Raw genomic sequence first — 11,338 nt, 5'->3', positions numbered from 1 at the left:
GGGGGGGTTGTGTGGCATTTGTGGTGTGCGGGTGTTTGGCTTTGGAACACACTGGTCTCTGGGCAGTCAACACAGGCAACACTGCAGGGTATGTGGTGTTTGTGGGGACTGAGGGAGGGTGGGAGGGGTTTGGGACCCCCCCACACTCACCCCATGGTGCAGCAGTAGGCAGGGACACTGGCACCTGGCTCTGCCCAGCACTGCACATCTCACTGAGGAGCGTAGTCCCTGCTGGGCAGTCTCTATCATTGGTTCTCCCCAGCATTCAGGTGGCAGGGTAGGGAAGCCTCAGGCACTGGGCCTGGCTGCCTTCCCCACCGCAGCCAGCTCCCATACCTGGGGCTTCCTTCCTGTGCCATACCAGTGCGGGGACCTCTGGCTGTACAAACTTCCTGGCAGGGGCTGCACTCCTCACCACAATGTGCAGTGGTGCCCCGCCCCCCACCCCCGAGTGCTGGGAAGCACCAGTGATAGAGACTTCCCAGCGGGGACTGTACTCTTCAATGAGATGTGCAGTGCACTGGCCAGAGCCAGGCAACAAGTGCCCCTGCCTGCTGCTGCACCATGAGGAGAGTGTGGGGGGGGAATCGCCACCCTCCCTCACACCCCACAAATGCCCCCCCTACACACCCCTCCTCCCCACCCCACAGTGTTGCCTGTGTTGACTGCAGGAGAGACCAGTGTGTTACAAAGCCACACCCTCCACCCTCCCTCACACCCACATGCTACCCAGCTGAGCTCTGCGCTGCTGCCACCCCCCGGGCATGGGCTCCACACTGCAGCCAGCCCTAGCCCCAAGCTCTGTGCTCCCATCCAGCTGTAGCCCTGCCCCCATCCCTGCTTCCCTACCTGCTGCCTGGAGGGAGAGGGATGCCTGGGAAACCAGCAGCAGCAGCCCTTCCCAGTGCTACTGGGACCAGGTCCTTCCACCCACAAGGGTGGAAGCAAGGCATAGTAGGGTATGTTGGGGGCAGGTGTAAGTGCCTCACTCCCACCCTTGTGGGCAGAAGGGCTGGGCAGGCACAATTCATTGGTGGGCATCACAGGCCAAATGAAAGTGCCTCCCTGATTTAGGGTGTCATTATCTCCAGTGATGCCATCATCTGAATATCAGTCAATTTTTATTCCTCGTTTTGACATTTACAATGAGCAAAATCCAATTATGCAGGCACATGACACTAGACTGTCTTACTGATATATCTGGTGGGTATTGTTACTACTTAAAGGCTTAATCATTCTTGGTTTGTTCTACTCTCTTGCTGGAGGGGAGAAAGGAACGAGTAGGAACCTTCAAAGCTTTTTGCTCTGTCCTACTGCTGTCATGTGTGGGCAGCAAATGGAACAAATAGGCAGCAGTGGTCCCGGTCTTGGCAGGAAAGCAGTATAAACAAGACCTAAGTGACTTAAAAGTCTTGCTGCACTGATGTCAGTGCACCTAACTTACTCAAATTGCTTTTGAAAATGCTATGAGGAGGCAATTAAATGCAGATTTAGAACTCAACTTCAGGCTGGAATTTTTAAAGTTTTGGCCAGAAAGAAAAATAGAACCCTCAGATCTTATAAGCTTGGAGTATCCTTATGGTCCAGAAGAAATCAGCATGCTTGGTCGCAATATACAGATATTGTCCAAATGATATTGCTTATAGATATTTTAACATCTGAAATTCTTGTGAAAAATCAAAGGAAAAATACTACATCATAGTATTGCATGGTTGCCTGGAAGAAAGGATGTTCTTCTGTATGCATAACGATTGTCCTTTGCATGCTAATCTCTTAAGATATGTAAATGGAGCTTGTCAATAAGGATTTAATTAAAAATAATTTTAAATTTAAATGCAGCCCTTAAAATACACACATTATTTATTTATGACTGTGTTATGGTGGCTTTAAATATATTCTATAAGCTATTTATGAGGTGTTTAGACATTGCTGCACATTATCCACAACTTACCTATAAATATGCTATTAAGTCTTTATGACTCACTCCCAGGCAACTATTTTTGGCAAATAATGGTCTTGCTCTGAAGCTATTTCTGCCCTATGTTACTGTGGGATACAACTGCATTATGAAAAATATTGTTCTTCACACCACCTTGCTGATGCCAGCTTTCACGTTCTCCCTTTGTCCCTTGCCATTTAATGATTGTTTTCCCCAAAATGACTGATTTCATTACTCCAGAACTGTATAATATTTTCAGGTAGCCCTCTGACATACAAAGGAAAAAATATTCAAAGAGGATCAGCATACACATCAATGAGATATATCTGCAGTGCTCAGCAATTGATTTAACTTTGCTCCTATTAATGCTGTTGGCAACTCTTTGGACATTTCACTCTATTAACTACTGATATCCTTTTCAATCCCAGGCCCTTGAGATACCCAGCTTCCTCCCCCACTTACAATTCATTTGTATGCTATTTCACTATGGCTTCCACAGAACCATTTTTGCCTAGATGAGGCCTGATGCTAAACAAAGAATTTCAATGGAGCATCAAGATCAAAAACCTATCTTAAATGTAAAAATTTCTACCATCTCCCAACTACTGCTTGTGTGTAAGTTCACCACCATGCCCTAGAAAACACACTTCTGAGGCACCAGTGACTTAAATCTAGCAGTTTCCTGTATCTAGAAGGCTGAAGAAAAGCACAGTGAAAAACAACCTTGCAGGTACCCAGATCAGATTTTGATAGGCACAACCGTTCTACAATTCAACTATTCAAGAAACATCAGCCTGGCAAGCAGTGGCTCCTATTGAATTAGTTTACTTGAGGTTACATAGGAAGAATTTCACAGTAATACAGTGGTCACTGTATTATTAAGGGAAGGAGGGGAAAAGACAATAAGATGGTCAAGTTCTAAACCCACTCCATTACGGTGACTGCAGTTTTTTTGGGTTTATACCAGTGTATCCAGGGCTAGGACTTGTCCCAGAGAAGCCATGAATCACTTCCCTATTAAATTTTATCCTAACCAGGGCAGCAGAAAGGCTATGATGGGCTCTGACCTAATGAGGGCCTTCATTACATTGCAATTAATTTAGTTATATAGAGAGTAGAGGACCAAAACTTAACCTGTGGTTCAGGATGCCCGAAAGATAAACATTGCCATTGCTCCCAGTGAACTCCTTCCTGGGTTTCTTCCTGGAAAATCAAACTCACTTGCCCAAATCCAGAAACCCACCTCTTAGGCTTCTTCCAAACTTTGACCTTTTAATTTGGTTTCACTGTTTCCATCACATCCCCCATTAAGGCTGTGCAAAGCTTTGGTCGCTGATTCAATCTGGCAGAGATTCAACCCGATTCAGCGGCTGAATTTCCAAATCTGAATTGAATCAGGAGACCCTTTAATCTCTCTGAATTGAATCAGATCCCTCCAAATTGATTTGGAGAGGTTTGGAAAGATTCAAGTATTCGGACACAGGCACAGCTTTAAGTGTTTTTTCTACATACCTCAAGGTACCAGGCAGCTCGTGAATGCTGTGATGGTGGGCCAGATGGAGCATGGGGGGTCCCCAGTGCACTTAGCAGCAGACCTGAAAGTGGACCAGAAGCACTTCCAGTCCACTTCTGGGTCTGCCGGGGACTGTCCCCCGCACCCCCCCCCCCCAGCTTGGCAACTGGTACCTCCTGGGTCTGGGTGGGGGCGCACAGGGTCCTCCCTTGGCCAATTTCTGAGCTAGGAGGGCGTGCCCCCCCCCAATATGCTTCCTGGTGGACTTGGAAGTGGACCGGAAATACTTCCAGTCTACTTCTGGGTTCGCCACCAAGCATGCAGGCCCCCTCTCCCCACACTCCTGTGGGACACTCCATCCACCCCACCATCACAGCATTCACGAGCTGCACCTGGTACCTCAAGGTATGTAGAAAAACCATTTAAAGCTGTGTCTATGTCCGAATCAGCATTGACTCTTCAGATTTGGATTCAGCTGAATCAAATCAGGGACAGTGATCTGAATCAACTAATCAAATCGCTGTCCCTGATTCAAGCCAACTCCGAATTGAATAGGGCCCATTTCGCACACCCCTATCCCTCATCACATTTTATGGCAATAGTTCTCAACCTTTTTAGGCTCAAGGCACCTCACATTAGGCTTAAAGCACCACTCAGAAAATGCCACCTCTTATTTTTCATTCCTTTTTTGACTACAGAAAAGTAATACAGAAATTCTTCTGTTGCAAAAAACTAAAAAAGATTACAACAGGTCAAAACATTTTTTACATGAATTCCTATTTGCAATATCTGGATTTAACTTGTGAATCATGTAGGTGTTTGTCTGCGTAACAGTGCTAACACTGTATGGCACCCTTGAAAGAATCTCAAGACAGATGAGGGTACCGCAGCACCCTGTTTGAGAACTGCTGTTGTATGGGCTTCAAAAGATATGGAATGTGTGAACAAAGTGAAAGGGGTAGTGGCCATTTATAAATGGTATGAGTTACTTCTCTCACCAGTTTTGTTTTGTTGTAGTTCAACTGAATATAAAGGGATAAGGTTAGGGATAAAAGTGAGGCTTTGAGAGAAAAGCAGCAGTTAACTGGCTAGGAAGTCAGGAGCAAAAACCTAAATAGACATCAGTGGGGTTATGTCTGTGAGTGTTTCACATTACCTTAACACATTTTTTTCACCTGTGTTATTCACAGTTGATTCCAAATTGTCACAAGATCTACCAATATAAGCATTGGGAAAATTTCATTCCATTACAAAGAGAGCATCCTGTTGGTTTTAATACGTTTTTCAAAATATGGTGGTGGTTATTCTAAAAGCTCCCATGGTTTCAGTACAACTCTTTGCTAGTCACTGTGACAATGCATCAGGAAAAAAGCAAAAAATCAACCTGTCTCTCTAAATCAGACCTCATTTTCTCAAATCACACAGGCAACTCTTAACTTCAAAAGCCATCTCTCATACACACATCATTAACTCTGGTAAGCAATTTACTGAATTGGGGCTACAAGGCCAATGGTCCAGTGCTATAGGAATATGTTGGGAGGTACTGCACTTTCAGCTGTCTGGAGCAGCACTGGAAATTTATGGTGATCATAAACTAAGTGAGCTCACTGAGACTGAATTAAGTACTTGCAAGAGGAGTTCTCCATACAATTTTAAGGCCCTATTTGTGAATTTGGTTCACATTATAAACAGAGCTCCATCATCCCTTTCTTTTGACCTGTTCCAACAAGGAAAATATATAATTAAGGGAAAATGAAGAGAGATGTACAGTATTGTAGACTATAAATATGTCTCCATTAACTTAAATCAGGTCTTAATGGGAATGCCTTATGGAAGTATGCCGAGAAAAACTGTACCTAGAGCTGAACAAGCAACAGCCATGGATTTTTCTGTCCTTTGGGATTTTGAGGTAAGAACTAAATATTCATTTACCAGAGTAAGCAGGCCCCAAAACATTTTGGAGTGAAATTTATTCTGCACATGCACTCATTTAAATATTAATTTGGTAAACATTCACTTGCAATATATTTGTAGCACACATCTTGGGTACATATGCAATTGCTGGTTCTGCCTGAAAGGAATAGATACATTTTACTGAAAGTGAATATATAACTAGAGAATCTGCTTGAAAAATGTGTCTTCTCAAATTGTAGAAATGGTTTTGTTTTGTGGCATTGTGGTCAGTAGTGGTGCAAGAAGCCTGGTCCTTCAGGTTTCAGAATAGGTTACACAAGTAATTATAGTACTTTAAACTTACAATTTAGCTAGGAAGACCTCCTGAGGTCCCTTCCATCCCTGCTTCTTCATAATATCACAGTCAGATACCTATTTTTCATACCTAAAGTTGTTTGTACACACTTTTTGCTGTTTCTTGAACTGCAGTGATGTGACTGTTTGCATGAGCCTGTTTTCTGGACGCTTTAAAAGTCTTTCTGGTGAATTAAACTAAAACTCCTCAGCCATAGTTTAGTTTGGCTCACTGCAAAGTAAAGTGCTGCTTCCATGGATTCATTACCTGCAAACACAGAGGCACTCAAAGACGTGTAATGAGCTGCTTTATCTACCACATGGCACTGCAACTTTTTGTAATTCACTGCTTCAAATTGCTTCCACTTTTGAATTGCTGCCGCTTTATTTTTCTTGTGCTGTGTGCCAGCTCCCTGTTCCCACAGCTATGTGGCAGGGCACAGGGTGGGGAGCCCTGAGCCAGGGGGGGACAGTACGGGACTGTCCCACTCTCCTGCAGGGCAAGCTGGGGACCGGGTTTCATTCGTTCAAAAACCTAGTACATGCAAACATTCATGCAACACTCCAAAATAAACAAGTTTAAATTTTATGAACTTATTATTTTAATAAGGATTAAACCCTGTGACATATACGGGCACCCTAAAAGTACTTTTATCCATATAGCCCTAGAAACAAAAGTCCTATATATCTCCATGCATAACTTCTTTGATGAAAATGAGAAGTCGAACTATTAATTTGATTTGCAACAAGAATTTTATAACAGAAATAATAGTCCATCTAGAAATGAACAGAATTTACTTAGGTTGGGTTTTTATACGTAAGGTCTCCAATCAGGCAAGGAAAGGTTCTGGATAAACAAAGGAAGCCTAATAGTTCTGCATCTTAAAAATGAAAGAAACCCAGAAGCCAATTACATATGAGCAAACATAAAAGAAATTTGTTGCAAATCTAAAGTGGGTGTGTTTATTTACGGTATCTAATTTCTATATGTAACACCAAGGAAGTCTGATTTGGGAAAAGGTCATAACCCTAACCCTAATCCTAACCCCCCACCACGCCTCATCCCCTGCCTGCTCCCCAAGCCCCTCCTGAGTGCCCCGACCCCTGCCCAATCTCCCCCCCCCCCCACCTCCCTTGGCTGCCTTGCCCAGCCCCAGCTCTTTAAAAAAACAAAAAAAAAGCCCCACTCACCAGCTGCTGCCAGGCGGGGGAGTGATCCCCACTGTCCTTCACTGCTCTGTGGGGGGCTCTCCTATGAGCCCCCATCCCTTGCCCACTCTCCCAGCCCCACCCCATGGCTGCCCCACCCAGTCCCAGCTCCTGGTTCTTTAAAAAAAAAAAGAAAAAAAAGAGCCCCCACTTACTGGCTGCTGCAGTGGCCTCAGGGCTTCTGGAGGCTCATGGCAGAGCCCCCAACACAGCGTGGGGTAGTGGGGCTCACCCACCTGCTTGGCAGTAACCAGTGAGTGTGGGGCTTTTCTTTTTTAAAGAGCTGGAAGCTGGGGCTGGGTGGGGCTGCCATGGCGGAGAGGGGGCTGGGAGAGTGGGCAGGGTTTGGGAAGCAATGGGGATCACCCCCTCTGCCTGGCAGCAGCTGGTGAGTGGGGGCTTTTTATTTATTTTTTAAAGTGCTGGGAGCTGGGGCAGGGTGGGGCAGCCATTGATGGGCTGGGAGAGCGAGCAGGGGATGGGGCCTGTCCAACTTGGAGATTCGGCCGATTTGGCAGTGGCCAAATCTCTGAATCAGATTCAGCCAAATCAATTTGGGACAGTAATTTGAATCACCAAATCAAATCACTGTCCCCTTAATTGGCTGAACTGGAATCAGAAGCAAATATTAGCTGTTTCACACAGGCCTCATGAATACCAACAAGTAGGTTACATAATTGATGACAGCAGTAGAAAACAATACATCTCGTTTGGACTTCAGACACAATATCTCATTTCCCAGATGGAAAATAAAGAGCATACTGCATTATGTTTGGTAGACTATACCTTTTAGTCCTTACAGTATTATAAACTAGATAGACAGAAGAATAGGACTCCAACCTGAAAACAGTCTTTCTAATGAATACCAGAAGTGTCCTTTTTATATTTTATAAGGCTTTTTTCTTTACTCCTCCCCAAAGCACACTATATAATCTGCTACAACTTCCAAGTTTCTGTGTTTCTGCCATAAAGCTGCTGTGCTGCTGGCAGTAGACTGAATTGCTGCTCAGTAATTCCAGAGAAAAGTGAATGATCACTTTGCACCTCCAACATAAGGTTTAAACTTACAGTGTTTACACCACTGGAAATCATGCAAAAATAATAATGCATCCTACATTATGTGTTAAATTAGTAGAAGCGTTACATAAATAAGGAAGTGTTTAAATAGCAACTTAATCAGTACATTTCACCTGGGCATTTACATAGGGCTGGAAATTGGTCTGGCATATAGCCTCACATATGGCCTTCAAGTGATGTCTTAACGTTGGTTTCTCCAAAGGGCTGATCAGAACAGAGGAGGCTTCCAAGAATGTCATAACCCTGCTGCTTCAGTAAACTGTAAATAGGCAGCAAGAGGCCAAAATGCAAATCAGAAGAGAAACACAACATGCTGTAATACACATCAATACAGATGAGATTACAGAAAAATGGAGAGGGATCCATCAGTGTTCTGAGAAATAAAATGAATGTCTATGCACTTCGTGAATGTTCACTTGTATGTGTGTGCACATGTGCATGTATATGCAACAAAACACAGCTCCACCTCAGAAGAGGGAGATGATTTTCCATCAGAGATCTGTTTTCTATGAGAAAGGTTAAAGATAATTGACTTTGATCTTTTCCATTACAAGCAGTGGACCATAAAAGAAATGAATCTCTAATGGTTTAAAAGTGCTTCATTTTCCAATTAGAAGAAATCATTTTGTACTGGTTTGATAAGACCTGGAGAATGTAAAGGTTGTTTACGTCAGATTTACCATAGTGTTTGAGAGATTTGGGAGTTTAGTCCTGGGGTAAGGACCAAGAAGTTTGTAACTAATATGGTAAGTTGTATTAATTGTAACAAAAGAGAGGTTTAAGACAAGGAGCAGATTGTGATGCCCAGGTGAAAAGTTAGATATCAGTGAAGGGGCAAATTCAGTTTAGACTGCGCATTTCACTTTCTCATCAGCTTCCCTTCATCTTGAGAGATTCTTCCAGTAAGTGGAAGAGCTAAGAGCATATTATCAAAGGCATTTCAGAATGACAGAAAAGTTTAATAAACTGTTCACTAAATACAGAGGACATGCAACTAAAAAACACAATCCAGTTGTCTCTCCTTTTTCAATCAACAACATGTACAAAATATATATATGTATTTTGAAATAAACACAATGTTGTGACCTTTCTTCTACAGAAAAATGCACATAACTTTGACTGGAGATCTAACTTTGGTGTTTTGTATGTTTCACCAGGGGTATATTAAGTACTCTGCTCTTTTTTACGGCTACTACAACAACCAACGGACAATTGGATGGTTAAAATACAGGCTGCCAATGGCATATTTCATGGTTGGAATTAGTGTATTTGGCTATAGCTTGGTGGTTGTTATAAGAACGTAAGTGAAGTTCTTCAGGTTTTTTTTCTTTTCTTTTCTTTTTCTTTGAAATTCAAACAAACCTCTGTTGCATTTCAACTCTCCCCTCTATGGAACCTTGTTCAGATAGCAAATTCTTGTATTGACTTGGCACTCTCAGTCCAGTTTTTCTGTGGATCATGATCCACATGACAAAAGCCACTGCAGTTGCCAACAAAAGCCCTTGTATGGCAGCTTGAGCAGAGACAACAAGGACAGAATGCATTTGGAGACTGGAGGTTTCTTCTCCAGTCATTATTGAAAACCTTGCGCTGCAGCAGTCTGCATAAAATCAAGGAGTTCACTTTTCAGGGCACTCCCCCCCCCGACGTGTGTGTGTGTGTGTGTGTGTGTGAGAGAGAGAGAGAGAATAGTATGTGGGGAAGAGCCCTGAAAAGTGAAGTCCTTGATTTTGTGCAGACAGCTTCAGTGCTGCTGCTGCTGTGTGTGTGTATACATGCAGTTATTGCATTAATTTGAATGTGTGGGTGCGTGTGTGTATACACACACATACATGCATACATTGTAATAATAGTAATTGACAATCGCACATCTGGAAACTTCTGTTAATAACTTCTATTAATAACCTTGACAGAGACTTGGGATTAGGGTCATTTAGTCCATCTAACTGTGCTAGTTCATGATGATCCTTGGAACTAAGCCCATAGCTATTTTACCTACTGCATTCCCTCCCCCAAACACCTCATGCCTTGACTTTAATGTCGGCTAAGTCAAATGATATAAGGTCCTGTCCTATCCCCTTTGTTTTCCCCAAAATTGGACATTTCTAAGGAGGAATTACAGCAAGTGGCTGTGACACTACATAACAGGTGAAGTGGGAGTATTTAAGAGAATCCTGATTACACTGAGTTTCTAAAAGGTCTATTTCCACAATCCTGGCACTTGAAATGCTTCCATAAAAAGCAACAAGAGTTGCTGGCATGAACAAGAGTACAGATCAGATCCAAACACTTAAGTATTGCAGAAACAGCCTCAAACCAGTGTGAACTACATAGAATAATAATACTTTGCACTAATCTAATGACTTTGTAGTCAAGGATTTCAAAGCATTTCAGAGGAATTTAATTTAGGCTCCCAAACCATCTATGAAACAGATGATATTGCTCTCACTTTTTCCTTTACAGAAATTGAGGAACAGAAAGCTTAAGTAACTTGAATAAGGTCACAGTGAAAGTGTACACAAATCAAGGGATAGACCTTCTATCTTTTGGCAATGCTCTATATGCCATAAATGTGAGACCATCCTTCCTCACAATAGGAAAGGGTACACAAAATTCATTTTTATTTTTATTGAAACAGACCCATTGCTCTTCGTTGCACCTAAAATATTGAGGCTTTTGTTGAAGTGGGACATAAGGCTTTGCTATACATTTTCCATGAAAATGCAAAATCAGTAGTCTTATCTCTGCTTGAGGAATTTATGCTGGAAAATTGAATGGCAGTTTAAAAAATATTTTTGGGATCAAACATGAAAGAGGAGACAATCGAAGACGTATCTGTTCCTGAACTGATTCTTTGGTTTCCTACAACTTCTTTAATCCAGCACTGTTTAGCCACTGATTCTCACTGGAATATTGTGTAGCTAGTATACCAGACAGCACCCAAGATTTGATTTTATTTGAGTTAAATAACATGCTAAGAAGAGCTACTGTTATTACGATTCATTATTAGTATTACCAAAGGAATTAGGAGCCATACTTACAGAACAAGACCCTATTCTGCTAGATATTGTATGAGCAACTCCTCTCCTTTTCCACTTTGCTGAGGGTACTGTGAACCAATTAAACAATAATGTATCCTTTTGTGATGAACAATTATTTTTCTCTTGCATATAAAACCAGTCCTTCTTAACAATAGCTGCAACAACTAGAGCCTCAGGTCACAACTATCTTTATTTCTATACTAGCAAATTACCTGTCATGAATGATGGGGTGGGGGGAGGTGGGAATGGAGCGCCACACCCCAGCACCCTGTAGGGCCGCCACTCTGCCTCTGGCCCTGTATGCCCCCCACC

At 42.7% G+C, this 11,338-nt stretch overlaps 1 protein-coding gene across 1 annotated transcript in view; it reads left to right on the top strand.

The window, feature by feature from the left end:
* Positions 1-11,338, top strand: part of LOC109291795 (transmembrane channel-like protein 2) — a 71,634-nt gene that overhangs the window by 21,137 nt on the left and 39,159 nt on the right. Inside the window, exons 8-9 of the mRNA XM_019508913.1 lie at positions 5,263-5,361; positions 9,143-9,285. Of these exons, the coding sequence (XP_019364458.1) occupies positions 5,263-5,361; positions 9,143-9,285 (242 nt within the window). The remainder of the gene's footprint in view (positions 1-5,262; positions 5,362-9,142; positions 9,286-11,338) is intronic.

This window comes from Gavialis gangeticus, unplaced genomic scaffold (assembly GCF_001723915.1).
Source record: "Gavialis gangeticus isolate Ggan-Ray unplaced genomic scaffold, GavGan_comp1, whole genome shotgun sequence".
Taxonomy (NCBI): domain Eukaryota; kingdom Metazoa; phylum Chordata; order Crocodylia; family Gavialidae; genus Gavialis; species Gavialis gangeticus.
The sequence above is the reverse complement of the archived record's forward strand: the minus strand, read 5'-3'. Positions and strand labels throughout refer to the sequence as shown.